The 15,461-nt window shown below is 40.3% G+C and overlaps 1 protein-coding gene across 1 annotated transcript in view; it reads right to left on the minus strand.

The window, feature by feature from the left end:
- Nucleotides 1-9,920, minus strand: part of LOC143733267 (RNA-binding protein Musashi homolog 2-like) — a gene marked incomplete at its 5' end in the record, with an annotated part of 55,381 nt that extends 45,461 nt beyond the window's left edge. Inside the window, one exon of the mRNA XM_077224894.1 lies at nt 9,838-9,920. Coding sequence (XP_077081009.1) covers nt 9,838-9,920 — 83 coding nt within the window. The remainder of the gene's footprint in view (nt 1-9,837) is intronic.
- Between the last annotated feature and the right edge of the window lie 5,541 nt (nt 9,921-15,461).

Below are 15,461 nucleotides of genomic sequence, written 5' to 3' on the forward strand. Positions count from 1 at the left end.
CTGATATCCTATTTGTCTTTACAAATAATATAAAACAAAAAAAAACAATTATTTGTTTATAACCTAATTAATATTCACAAGCAAACAGCCCATCTGAGCAAATAATGCCCATGCATGTGATGGTAGAAATGTCAACCTGTAGAGATTGTGATATTTTTTAAATTAATTCTAAAATGACCCATGCCCTGATTGAAGATTTTGATCCCAAGGCTCGCCTCTAAGCTAGTGTACTCTGGTTCAGACCAAGAAATCAAACCAAGTGTGAAAACAGCCTCAATCTCATGTGTAGCTCCACTGGTCGGCAAAAGTGCAGAGCAAGAAAGCAATCAGCTCTCGTCATTTCCAATAAACAAACAGCCTTTTCTACCATTACAGTTATTTACCTTATATTACCGCTCTGCGCTGTTCTTATACAGTCACAGTGAATGGACGACAGGAGAGACAATCAGAACCGAAATGAGAGGTCGTGCTGCCCTCTGCACAATACAACCACATGATGGACTATCACTGGGAAATCGATCGCATGGCTCCGCGCTCACGGATCCGTCCCTGGGCTCAGGAACAACCTGTCTGTGACGGAAGATCTTGAGGGATTTGATCCTCTGCTCCTGATATTCTGTGCTATCCCACAGGTGTCCCATGAGCCTAGGGTACACACACGACTCCTGTCAATCACAGCGGAGAGAGCCAGGGGCCGTTCCTCTGCATGTAAAACACATTCCTATCAACTCGTGCTTTCTGCCCAGTCAGGCATATATTTGTGCACACTTTTCTTAAAAATATTTATATTACAATTTAAATTATATTTAATAGGGGTGTAACGATACCCTAATGTCACGATTCGATACATATCACGATACTGAACTCACGATACAATATTATTGCGATACTCCAAGACCATAGACTGTAAAAAAAAAGATGGCCGACGCCCCTTCGTTCTCTTCCATTGGCGAGAAGTGAAGCCGCCATTGTCCCGATATGGCGCTGACATCTTGGGACTTGAGTCTGCGCAGTTGCGATTTCGGGACCAGACATGCGCAGTAGTGAGCAGGAAGTAAAGCCACGAAATGAACGTCACGCTCTGGTCCCGCCCTCACTCTCACTGAATCGATCATAAGCACGCACCTCTACTGCAGAATAACCCATTATGTCGGTGTGAAATAATGAATTATAGAAATTTAGATATCAAATTTAAAGCTCCAATCTCCTCAGTCCTCCAAAGATCCTGAAAAAAAGTCCGTTGTTGCTTCAGTGACTACTTTGCTCAGAGAACCTGTCAATCACAGCTGTCAATCATGTCCGCCGCAGCGCCGTTTTTATAGCATCAAATAACTAACTAAAAACAAACTTGTGCTCTGTCACTGGCTAGATTTTAAAAAAAATAATGTAGGCCACTTTTTACTGGTAATATCAGACATTTGCCATTATAAGGACCCACAAATATTCCCCCATTGCATTATACATTCAACATTATATATTGTAGTTTAATGTAGTACCGACTCTAAAAACTTTAATTTTTTCTCACAGGGTAATTTTTATTTTGAGTGAACGATCCACTATACATATTGTGGCATTTTTGTATTGCGATATATTGTGACACGATATTTTGTTACACCCCTAATATTTAATAATTCAAAAGTCTCCTATGCTCACCGAGGCTGCATTTATTTGTAAAAACAGAAATATTGTGAAATACTATTACAATTTAAATAAAATAGAAAGTGCTTTAAATTTATTATTGTTATGGCAAAACTGAATTTTCAGCATCGTTCCTCCAGTTTTCAGTGTCACATGATCCTTTGGAAATCATATTAATATCCTGATTTGGTGCACAAAAAACATTCATATTGTGTGTTTAGTTGTGCTGCAAATTTTTTTGTGGAAACCGTGATATTATTTAGGATACTTTAAATAGAAAGTTCAGAAGTACAACATTTATTTGAAACAGAAATCTTATGTAACATTATATATGTCTTTACAGTCCCTTTCAATCAATTTAACGTATATTTTCTGAATAAAAGTAAGAATTTCTTCTTTTTTTTAAAGTCCTACTTACCCCAAACTTTTGATTGGTAGAGTATGTAAAATAACTTAAATATTAAAAATATTTCTTTTTTTTTTTTACTTAAATATAATATTAAATTGTTTACAAAAGGTTCTCTACTAGGTTCACATGTTGCAGCTTAATCTGGCCAAAAAGTGCCAACTTATACAGAAAGGTTTTGTCTTAAATGTCAATTTTATGTGACATTTAAGGTGGGTAAATGTAAAACTCTGCATAGAGAGTATGAAAATACTGGATATCTAGCATTTAAAACAAACAAACATTTGAAGCCATGAACCTGGCACGAGTGACTACGCATTACACATCTATGGGTGGCCTATATGAGGCTGAGAGCAGGGCTGAATCCGAAATCCCTATTCCCTACATTAGTCCACTAATACGGTTCACTTAAAGGAGTGAATGAAAAAGAGGGAGCGAATCCGGACGGTAAATTACATTGGTGTACACTCATAATTGCGGTGCAATGTGGGATTGAATGAGTGCCCTCAATAACATCCAATATGGTTTCGGACACCACTACAAATGGATGTCCCCTCACATAATGAGGGTATGGGGATGATTTCGGATTCGGCCCAGGTCTTTTCCCACCTGATTCCAAGATGAAACATTTATTTGCAAGCTAAAAGTTAACATTGGCAGTCCTGTCTGCTTGTTCTGCCCAGTAATGGGGAGCCTGTGGGGTGATAATCCTTATTTAATGAACTCAACGGGTGCGTTTCAATCAGTTCCCTAGGTCGAGAATCAGTATATCGTACACATGATTTCATGCACCGGAAAGGACCCTGGCTCACTACACATTGGGTCACTGATTTGTTGTATGATATCTGGTATTTATGAACAACAGCAGAACTGATATCGTTCTGAATTTTTGTTTTGTTAAAGGTACTTACTGTAATTTGCGCGTTACATATGCCTGCAAAATTTCAGTCGTAAATGATTTTTTTTATTATAGATTTCTGCTAGATTTTGTTCACTACCTGTCTAGCGATGTATGTTTATATTGAAATATAATTAAATATGTTTTTATTTTATTTTTTTATATCTGTTGCATATCATTATGTGTGATGAGTTGGTTTGCGTGATTTGTTTCACAATTCAGAAATTGCGTAAGGGGAAAATGGTGAGCACTGTTGCGTCCTGATTTTCTTGGTGCCTTGTGGGACTTTTTTGTGAGCGAATGTTTCAGTGCACTAGAAGGATTTCACGATTAAAGGACAATTCCGGCCAAAAATGAACCTAGGGCTAAATAACACTTGGGTACAGAGTAGAAGATACTTTATAAGGACAGTAAGGCCGTGTGTCCACCAAAGGCAAGGCAAGGCAAGGCAAGGCAAGTTTATTTATATAGCACATTTCATACACAATGGTAATTCAAAGTGCTTTACATAGAAGAAATTAAAATAATCAAAAGAAATCAGAATAATTAAAACAGTTTAGAATAAAAGATAAAATACAGAAATCAGAATAATTAAAACATAAAATAAAATACAGTGCAAACAGTCGGACGAACAGTGGCACAGTGCTCATTCAGTAAATGCACAGCTAAACAGATGTGTTTTGAGTCTGGATTTGAATGTGACTACTGTAGGAGCACATCTGATCTCTTCTGGAAGCTGGTTCCAGCTGCGGCTGGCATAGTAGCTAAAAGCAGACTCGCCATGCTTAGAGTGAACCCTTGGTATTTCTAGCCGATGTGATCCTAATGATCTGAGTGATCTGTTGGGTTTATATTCAGTGAGCATATCTGCAATGTATTGAGGTCCTAGGCCATTGAATGATTTATATACCAGTAATAATACTTTAAAATCAATCCTAAATGTAACTGGCAGCCAGTGTAAAGACCTGAGGACTGGTGTGATGTGTTCATATTTTCTGGTTCTGCTCAGAATCCTAGCAGCAGCGTTCTGTATGAGCTGCAACTGTCTTATGGTCTTTTTGGGAAGGCCAGTGAGAAGTCCATTACAATAATCCACCCTACTGGTGATGAAAGCATGCACAAGTTTTTCTAAGTCTTGACTGGAAACAAAGCATCTAATTCTTGCAATATTTTTCAGGTGATAATATGCTGATTTAGTTATTGCTTTGACATGACTACTGAAACTAAGGTCTGACTCTAGAGACACACCCAGATTCCTGACTTGATTTTTAGTTGTTTGACCCCTAGACTGAAGGTATGCGTTCACCTTGAGAACTTCATCTTTGTTTCCAAACGCAATGACTTCAGTTTTGTCTTTGTTTAACTGAAGAAAGTTTTGGCACATCCAATTGTTTACTTCATCAATGCATTGGCAAAGGGAGTCAATGGGGCTGTAATCGTTAGGCGATAGGGCTAAGTAGAGCTGTGTGTCGTCTGCATAGCTATGGTAAGCGATTTGGTTCTTTCTCATTATTTGGCTCATTGGGAGCATGTACAGGTTGAATAGGAGTGGCGCAAGAATTGAGCCTTGAGGGACTCCGCATGTCATGGATGTCCACTCAGACTTATGGTCTCCTATACTCACATAATAACCTCTGCCTCCTAAGTATGACCTGAACCATTTTAGGACTATCCCAGAAAGCCCGACCCAGTTTTCCAGCCTGTCAAGAAGTATTTTGTGATCGACAGTGTCAAATGCAGCACTGAGGTCGAGTAGTACCAGCACTGATAATTTGCCTGTATCAGTATTTAAGCGAATATCATTTATTATCTTTATGAGCGCGGTCTCTGTACTGTGGTGCGGTCGGAAACCAGATTGAAAATGGTCAAAGTATCCATTCGAGCTTAAGAATTTGTTCAGCTGATTGAAGACAACTTTTTCAATGATCTTGCCTATGAAAGGAAGATTTGAGATCGGTCTATAGTTGTTTAATATGGTCTTATCCAGATTGCTCTTTTTCAGGAGGGGCTTGACAACAGCAGTTTTCAGGGAGGTCGGAAAACTCCCAGAGAGAAGTGAGGCATTTACCACTTCTAGGAGATCTGCTTCTAAGCTGTGTAACACATTTTTGAAAAAAGATGTGGGAAGTGCATCAAGGGCGCAGGTTGATGTTTTTAGTTGCTGTACGGTTTCTTCCAAAATTTTGCCATCAATTTCTTCGAAATCAGACATAGTTGCTACTTTCTCGTGCTGTTGTTTGATCTGCCTGACCCCAGCGCAACTCAAGGATGAGCTGATCACCTTTCTGATATTATTGATTTTCTCAGAGAAGAAAGAAGCAAACTCACTGCACTTTCTCACTGAGAGCATTTCACTGGGAATCTGGCTTGGGGGGTTTGTCAGTCTCTCTACAGTAGCAAAAAGAGTGCGCGTGTTGTTTATATTGCTGTTTATAATATTCGAGAACAAAGTCTGTCTAGCTTTGCTTAGTTCCTTATTGAAAGCATGGATGCTGTCTTTGTAGATGTTATAATGGACTACAAGTTTTGTCTTCCGCCACATGCGCTCTGCTTTTCTGCATTGTCTTTTCATATTTTGCACTGCTGTTGAGTTTCTCCAAGGTGCTTTTTGTCTGCCACTCTTCTTCCTGACTTTCACAGGAGCAATATCATCAATTACACTCTTAACTTTTGAGTTAAAAGAATCAAGGAGAAAATCAACAGAGTCAGCAGATATGCTTGGTGTTAAAGATATAGCCTTCATAAATAGTACACTAGTATTCTCATTTAAGCATCTCTTCTTGACAGACACAGATCTAGCTTCAATGGCAGGAGAGATCAATATATCAAAGAAAATACAAAAATGATCAGACAGTGCTACATCCTTAATAACAATTGATGAAATGTTTAGACCCTTACTGATAAGTAAATCTAGAGTGTGTCCACGATTATGTGTGGCTCCATGTACATGCTGAGTCAGATCAAAAGTTTTTAAAACAGTTTTGATTTCTTTTGCCATATTGTTTTCTGCATTATCTATGTGAATGTTAAAATCTCCAGCAATGGCAAAGCAGTCAAACTCTGAGGAAATAGAACTTAACAGTTCTGTTAAGTTCTCAGCAAAAGCTGGAGAGTATTTTGGAGGCCTGTAAACAATGATAAGTAAAATGCGTGGAGCACCTTTTAACACAATACCCAGATATTCGAAAGACGGGTAATTCCCAAATGATATTTGCTTACATTGATAGACATCTTTATAAAGAGCAGCTAAACCTCCGCCTCTTCTGACAGCTCTGCAGACACTCATAAAAGTAAAGTTAGGAGGGGCTGTTTCATTGAGGACTGTTGCACTGCAACTTTCTTCTAGCCAAGTTTCATTTAGCAACATAAAATCCAGGTTGTATGTGGTTATTAAGTCATTGACTAAAAGTGATTTATTTTTAAGTGAGCGGATGTTTAAAAGTGCTAACTTAACAGTCTTACTTTTTGTCCCCACAGCAATCTTGGTATGTCGTGTAATAGGCACCAGATTAGATGGGTTTGCTGTACGGCTTTTGAAGGCCTTAGACTTTCTATCATGTAATTGAACAGCAATAGAAAAACATACAGGCACACTGGGTTCCCGCTTGTTCTGTAAACATTTGAGAAAGTTATTGTTATCATAGCGGGGACCCGACACATATCACTGAGAGCTGGTATCAGTTGTTTTTGGTTCACCTCGAGCCGCCGGAGGAGGGTGTGGGCCCTGGCGCTGTGGCAGAGGCCGAAGAGCTCTCACAGGGGGAGGGGGAGGGCGAGCTGGGCCCGTAGGCTTTGGTGGTTGTGGGGCCTGGCGTTTTTTGGTTGGTATCTGGGGGCTCGCAGCAAAAGAGTGGGATAGTCTAGTTCCAGCGTGCACCAGTTGTTCCATTTTCTCTGAGAAGCACAGAAGTGGAGATGCTGGAGAGAGTGATAATGTTTCCAGTGAGAGTGATTTTTGCTCTGGTGTTATTGGAGGCTGTAATATGCTGTCCTGGTTTCCCTGGCTGTTTTCCAGAAAGTCGTCCTTGGGTGCTGTATATTGGAGCAGTGCTGGTATGTCACAGTCTGTCTGTGGTGAGCTCTGTGGGCAGGGCTCAGCTGAGATTGTGTCCGTGAGCAGAGGTTGTTGTGGCTGAGTGGTGTTATCACTGTCCTTGTGTGATGTGTCAACCGCATGTCCATTCAGGGGCTGAAGTGAAATCCTGTGGTCATTCATACTGTATCCAGGTGTGTGTGTGCCATTCAGGTTGAGTGGATTGGCACACATTGCAGAAGGATGACGGAGGGAGAAGTAGATATTGTCCTTTAGCACTCTTGAACCAAGTTTGTTTGGGTGGTGGCCATCCTGTTGAAACAGTTGCCTCTGACTCCAGAAAAGATTGAAGTTGTCAATAAAGTTCACTCCTTTTATATTGCAGGTTTTTTGCAGCCATGTATTAAGCCCAAGCAACCGTGAAAACCTGTTTGTTCCTCTTGCTGGGAGTGGTCCACTGATGAATGTTTGAACTTTCAGTCTTTTAAGTGTTTCAAAAAGTTCATTGAAATCCTTTTTAAGAAGTTCCGACTGCTCTTTATGAATATCATTCTTCCCCACATGAATGATCAGTCGATTTGCAGTCTTATGTTTCATCAGAATGTTCTGAAGTTCCCTGTTTACATCAGATGTTGTTGCTTGTGGAAGGCAGCACGTTGTTGTATCCCTGCTATTAATGTTTCTGATTACGGAGTCGCCCACTATCAGAGTCCTGGGCTCGGCTGCACTGTGAGCTGAGTGCCGCTGTCTGCTCGACCTTGAGCCCCAGTTAGCATCAGTGTTAGCTACTGGCTGATTCTGTCTGTGTGTGATCACATTCATCAAATTTGGGGATTCCTCATTCATTAATACTTCAAATCTGTTCTCAAGATGTATAGGCGGTGGTAGGAGACCAGTGTTTGCAGTCCTTGTCAGAGCCGTATCTGGGGTAGAGGATGCTACTGCAGTAATATGTGATGCTCGTGACAATCTGATGTCTCGAGTGCCTTTGGGTCTCGCACCCTGTTTGTGCCATCGATTAGTAAAACGATCGGCTTGTTTCTCTACACTCAGTATGGCCTGTCGAGAAGCACTAGATTCATGGGACTCACCGGCTGTATGCTGAGGACGTCCATGACGAAGCTCTGTTGTGTGTTCCGTCTGGTTTGGTGGTCCCGCAATTAACTTTGTTTCAAGAATTGCAATCCTTTGTAAAAGTCTGTGGCAGTTGGAGCAGCAAGTAGATTCCAGAGGAGGCATTTTCTTATCCTTATGAATGTAGGCAGTTTTGTTTTCTCTTCCCCGGAATGTAAGCTTTCAGTGGGAGGCTGGTTGAATAAAATAATTCTGCTTTTTTTTGTAGTAATCCAAACGTTTGAGCACTGTGCTGATTTGCTGAAGTTAAAATTAGGTGATAAAAGGAGATAAAATATAGAAATATAAAAGCGATAGAGCAAAGCGCGGAGCAGTAAGCGAGAGCGTCCGAACAGTAGCTGAGCAGGAAGTAGGAAAGCCTTTTTTCACGCAGCTGGCGTAAAAACTCCAATTGCTTTAAATGGGAGCGCCGCGTTTTTTAAACGCCATGAGCGTAACGAGGCGCTGAGCGTGTATTTAACGCTCAAGCGCTGAGCGCCCGGCGTTTTTTACTGGTCGGCGAGAGTTTAAAAATGTTCAACTTTGGGTAAAACGCTGCGCTCATCACTGTCACTTTTTACACAGCCGTCCAATCACAGTGGAGGAGGGGCGGGACAAAAACCACACGACCAACTGTCACAACATTCTTTCTGTACAACGACGTCAACCAGCAGAGCTAATCGAACAAAGTGGATGAAAAATAAATTTTTAGTATGAAACAAATTATCTGCGAAATCAGTTACAAGTAAACTGTGCTGCCGATATTCTGTATCATAGCAACGAAGCGTCTCAACTGAAAAAAACGCAGCGCTGCCAAAACGCTCAAGCGCCCACAGCTAGGCGTTTCCAGCAGAGCGTCCAGCGTTTTCAGCTGGCTAAAATGCTTTGGTGGACACACGGCCTAAGCTTCGCGTATATAAGCAGGAACCATCTTTGGAAAACAAAGACCAGTCGAACCATGAACGCTGTGCTACGTGTTGGTCGATAGTCACAGTTCAGCTCACGTAGCACGGCGTTCGTGGTTCGACTGGTCGAGACTGTTTTCCAAAGATGGCTCCTGCCTATATACTGAAGTGTACTATCTTTATAAAGTATCTCCTTATTACACTGTCTGTACACTTACACAGTTCTCAATGCTTCGGTTTGCAGGTAGAGACCCTCATTATGCTAGCGTGTTAGTGTGGGGCTATTTTGAGCCTTGTTAGTCGTATTAACTAGCGATTTTTATTCGTACGTATTCAATGCCCCATTCACTAGCGTTATAAGCTAATCTGTGGTTAAACTAAAACTTATGTTAAAACTGGGTACATTCGATTATCATGAAAACGCATCCCAGAGAACGGTCGACTCGGTGCCCATGTGTTATTTAGCACTAGGTTCATTTTTGGCCAGAATTCTCCTTTAATGCAGCCTTTAAAATGTCTGATTCCCTGATTAGTGCACTGACTACTGAACTAGGGAGCGAACTGAGACACCACCAACATGTACAGTCACCTTTCGTCCTCTCGGTCTCTCTTTAGCCCCATCAGTTATGATGCAAGCATTTATATATGAAGGGAAGAGGGGAAAGTTTCTGACTCTTCTTGACTGATCAAAATGTTTTCACACACACACAATTTCACGCTTTCTTGCCACTGTCCAACACTTTACACTGTTTACCAGCGCATGCTGTTGAAATTCTGCTAAATAGGAAATAAAATATTAATCCCACAATCACCTTCAGAAATTGAAAACGGGTAGAGCACTTACCATTTTATTATTGATTTCGTGAAAATGAATTTCACAGACTTTCTCTACAATGTCTTCATTCTCAAAAGTTACGAAGCCGAAGCCTGTGAAAAGAGACAGAAACAGAGGAAGAGTCAGTCATGCACCTTTTGAACTCAAACTCTGACAGATTTCCGCCTCCGTCAGAGGAGAGAGCGCGGGGAGTTCAGATCGGAACGGACATTGTCTTTTTAAAAGCCGGGCGCTGATGAAATCTCTCTCACAACTGGACGGACGAGGGGGAAATCGGACAGCAGAAAAGCACAAAGACTGTTAATGAGATTCATGGAGCCACATCTGAATTTCATTAAATGCGTTCTGCAGTGCCTTCATTGAAATTTCACCGTATAACAAGCTCCCGTTTTAATGTAAATGCGGGGCTGGAGATCCCTGAATCCATCTCTGACCGTGGGATTGTCTTCTTTCTTCATATTTATGAAATAAGAAGTTTAACCCGTTCAGATCATCCGGGCTTAACAAGGATCTGTCAGTGCTTTTATTATAATGAGAGAAAGAAAAGCTTTTCTCTGCCGTCAGGATCTGGCGCTCACGAGGGAAAATTATTGTTAAGAGGCGGCGAAACACAAAGTAAAACAACCTAGAGAGGAAGATAAACACTTTACTCACTGTTTGTTTATAAAGACAGGATGCTCTTTCAGTCGCACAACACACAAACACCATTCTGATCATTTCACAAGAGCTGTGTGCTGGAAAGACTCGCAGAAAAGTGGAGGATTGATTGAACGAGAGCATAAAGTGTGTTCAGACGCTGCTAATGGCTCAGACCTTTAATGAGTCATGTGCTTTCTTCATATTCACACCTATACAACAGTGACAAGTTATTGTGCTATCAAATATGCTATTTCTAAATCATTGGTTGAAAATAAAAAAAGACATTTTGTCAACTGTTTCTCCAAGAGAGAATATAAGACCTTTGCAGTTTCCTGAGTCTCTCTTTATACAATATATACACACACGCACGCACACACACTTTATACAAGTCATTTTTCAAAGGCTGTGCTGCATTTTGTCCTGACCCTAAATCTTATCTCCACCTTTTAAATGATGAAAGACCTACGTACGGCTATTCTCTCCTGCAGTGGTCAGCTGGGCGTCAAAATAAAAGCATGGGGTCAAAGGTCAAGCACAGGTAGCAGCATGTGGAACACTCCAGAGATATAAGATAACAGACCTTACGAGACAATCGAAAAACGCACACTACACAAGGACACACACTCCTAACACAGGACTTTAATATAGTGTTTGATGATTCTGAAGTGGCCTTCACTTATTATATGCAAAGAGGTTAGCCAATCACAGCAGAGCTCATTTGCATACAGAAGCTGTAAATTGCATTTACAATGACAAGGATCACTTGAGATTGTGTTGGTTGCACTGCAATATGCAACTTTAAATGAAGCAGATCACACTCACGCACACACTGCTGCTCATTTGCATTGCAAGTTGAACTTTCGCTCATGTTGCCTTAAATCGCTAACTCTTATAGAAAATTACAAATGACTTCAGGTTTCTACAAATTGCTTTCAGTATGAACATCCATCTCTGTTCTTTGTCTGCTCTTGTAGAAGCAGCTTTCGTCTGTTTGCTAATATTGAGAGCAGTTGTGCGTGTGTGTGTGTGTGTGTGTGTGTGTGTGTGTGTGTGTGTTTGTTGCCTGGAGGGTGATCTTAAAAACGAAGAAGATAAGACTGCTGACAAACCAGCCATCAGGAGCCATTTGTCTCTGCAGATTTCAGACGAAGAAACACACATACACCTGCGCTCTCTAGAGAACTCTTACGTCACCGTGTGACCACAACACACAGGCGCTACTAAATCTGGACAAGCTCCCGGGCTTCATGCTATTCCATCAGGAGTCTGAAGGGGGCAGTGCTGCGATAACAGAGTCTCTGGCTCTGGGACAGTCTGACCTCTGTGTTAACAAAACACCCACTCGCTTTCACACACTCACAATCATGCACGCACACACACACCGCAGAGTCTCGTCCAAGTCTCAGCACACCCTGAATAGCCAACACTTTATAGAGGAAACATATGCTCGTCTCAGCTGAGTGTGGCGCGTGCTGTGTTCCCTGGTGTGGCAGATCCCAGAGCTTCATTCGCTCAGACAGATGTGAGAGGATCTGAAAAACAATTGGGGATGATGTCTCTGTTTTACTTAATGATGATGTAAACTCATCCTGCTATGGGACGAAAGAAGACACGAGTTATGCTCTCTCTCTAGTGTCAAACATGTAGAGACTAGTCTCAGCTTCAGATATGTTTTGTTGCGCACAAAAATCAACTCGACAACAAATATTAGAACGAATTTTGATGTGCACAAAAGCAAGTAAACAGGACATGTCTAAACTAAATTCTCCTTTGGTTTTGGAGGCATGTTTGGAATAACTGACTTTGGGGTGGAAATTCTGACCCCAAAGACTACATGCATTTTCCAGTTATGTGTTTGCTGTAGTTTATAGGGATGCATGCATGATATATAACTTTATGATTATCTGAATTTTTTCTAAACACATTGTATTAGTCCATAATGGATATATATTGGTCAATATCAAGATGAGAATATTGTACATGCTCATTTCAGTGTTATTTTCGTATTATTTACATACAGTACTATTATAGTACATATTAATATTTAGAATTGGTGTTTATTTTTATAGTTTTAGTCAGTTACATATGGTCTTTACAAAATGTCAAAATTAATATTTTTCATACTGTATGAAAATTGTTGTGATGCCTAAATACATTTGTAGCATTTACAGTGACAGAAATGAGTTTTATTGTATTATATTTAATTTAGACACATTTTGATTATGTTAATCACTGATAAATTCAATGCATCAGTATCAGACATCCCTCCTGAAACAGCAGTACGCTAAACTGCTATAATTTCTTCTCAGATCGTGGTACGTTTGGTTTAAGTAGCTCTCATTACAGGACAGAGGATGCTAATGATTTCTCCCCATGCAGTGTAATATTAGACGGCTCGTCCTGTGTGTGTAATGGATCTCCATACCAGTGATTATTAGATTTCTCTGACCCTTATTTCTCTGTTTTTGTTTTCGATGCGCTTTAACAGATGTCAGTTTTTAGTATCTCAATGAGCACACTGGCCAACTTATGTGCGTTTCTGTAAATGTTGTTGGGGGGGCTATTAAGCATTTAGCTCAATTTAAAAATCCCCAGATGAGGGAGAGTCAACGTTTTCAAATGCAGTCTGACAGCACATGAACTTTAAACTGCTGCCGCTTTCTCTCTGCCTCATCATATGTGAGCAAATTATGGTCTTCTGGAACTTTCTCTCTGATGTGCTCTACTTTAAACACGTCTAATCGCCGCCAGTACAATCTGCTTTTATGCAAAGATCACTTAATGTCTCATTGATTTCGCATTTTAATGGATTTAGCGCTGCGTGGTGAGGAAACCTGGTAACCCGAGAGATGTTAGTCAGAGCGGCGCTCTGCAAACGGCTGCAAACGCCTCACGCCACCTGCACCAATGGACACTGAGTGCTGGAGTCAACGCAGATTGCCTAAGGTGAAGAGAAAGTTGCAAAGAGAAAGAGAGAGAGGTGTTGATTGTCCTCAGAGCCGCAGGGACGCTGTTTGTCTTAATAACCGTGGATAGCGGGTGCTTTAGCCATCTGCTGTGCTGAAAAGGCCCTGATGGGGAATCATGGAGGTCATACTGCAGGACTGAGAGGTCAACAACACTGAGGACAGAGCAGATCTGGTGTTGGGTTTCGTTTTAAAAACACACACACACACACACGCACTAATGCAGGAGGACATTTGAGACATACTCTCACAGAGCCAGGCTTAAAGCATGGTCCACTTTGCAGTCAAGTCATCCTCATTTATATAGCGCTTTTAACAATGTAGATTGTTTTAAAGCAGCTTTTTACAGAGATAAACATATAATTTAAGGTAACAGAGATTGGTTTGGTTTTATAGTGGTTCTTGAATAATGTTATTTCCAGCTAAACTTAGTTTTGATTGATTCACTTCCGTCGAAATGGTCATTTGCTATTAAATTAGGGGCCGCTAACACGTCACGTTCTCTCTAAACAGACTTTAAACGCATGTGATAGACGCTGATGGCGTTCACATGCGCATTAAGAATTGATTCTATAGTTATGTGCGTTTGAATACATGTGCGCAGGTTTGTAATTCCCTACAAACCATGCCTGAACAAACTACTTGTCTTGCCTATAAATTGTGATGCAGAATTTGATTTGATCACTTCGGGTAGGTACGCGAACCGAAAATTCTACAACGCTTTATCTGTAGAGTGTTTCTGGCCAAGAACTGCCGTCTTATAACATATAAAACGATAGAATGCAGTTTCATTATTAAAATTAGTCAAATTTTACAAACTAAGATTCATTTAACCTGTTAGGCTGCAACGCCACTTTTGAAAAATCCCCAGAAATCCCCAAACTGAAACAGATACAGTTCATGAACCCTTTGTACTAAAAGCACAAGTATGATCTCTTTTGAAAGCTGACACCTGGTAGTTTATTGTAAATGTAGAATGAATTATTGTCATAATGAAAAAAATAGTTATAAATAGCTTCAAAGCTTTGTAAAGTTTATTCTTCATGAAAATAAAATTGAAGTTGGCATGTATCAATCTATGAATGCACTGCAGATAAAGCCACATGCCTGACCACGTTATATTTACTATATTTATATACTAAAACAAGTATTTAGTTAAATGTTTTTCAAGATCATGTCACATTTTACAGTGTTAAGTAATTAGCGTTTTAAAGATTTCCTTCGCCATCATACAACCCTCTTTAATTTATATAAATCTAAATGTAAAAATAGGGGAAATTGGCATACACTGTTAAATACAATAAAATGTCTGGCTAAACCTTTAAGGCCTAGTGACACCACGTCCGGTCCTGAGTTCAAGTCATCTTTATTTTTATATAGCCCTTTATACAATCAAGTAGATTCAAAAGCAGCGTCTCAGTACACAACAGGAAAATAATGATTCAGTGAGGCTAACAGTTCAATTCGGCTGTAAATCAGCTCTAAAATTAAAAAAAGTGAGTTTTGAAGTCAGTTAGTGTGGATTCAGATCCGTTGTAGCCTAAATAAATCAACAATTATTTCAGAATAATTCAGAAATAGCGGGCAGTGTTGGGTCACCTGCAGATCAGAAGATCTGTGTATTAATATCAACATATGCTGTCAAATATCACCAATAACCCTCATAACACGGTCCATACAATACTTGAGGAAATAACTAAGACAAGAACTGAGTGAACATCTGAGGAGGAGGAGATATGAATTAATAACCTGGCGACAGACAGCTCCATTCAGAACAAAATGCTGACGTAACAGTGTTTTGTCTGAGGATGTCGAAAGAGACCAATTACAACGAGAGAGAGAGAGAGAGAGAGAGAGAGAGAGAGAGAGAGAGAGAGAGAGAGAGAGAGAGAGAGTGAGAGAGAGTCAGATGATTTATCAGTGCTGTTACTTCCGCATGTAACGACTGTTTCATTAATAAAAACAAAAGTGCAAATCAAAGCAATGGGGCTCAAATAAATCCCTGCGATGTTTTCAGAGAAATCCTCA

Source organism: Siphateles boraxobius, unplaced genomic scaffold (genome assembly GCF_051911475.1).
Source record: "Siphateles boraxobius isolate OS27281-9 unplaced genomic scaffold, OSU_SipBor_1 93, whole genome shotgun sequence".
NCBI classification, from domain to species: domain Eukaryota; kingdom Metazoa; phylum Chordata; class Actinopteri; order Cypriniformes; family Leuciscidae; genus Siphateles; species Siphateles boraxobius.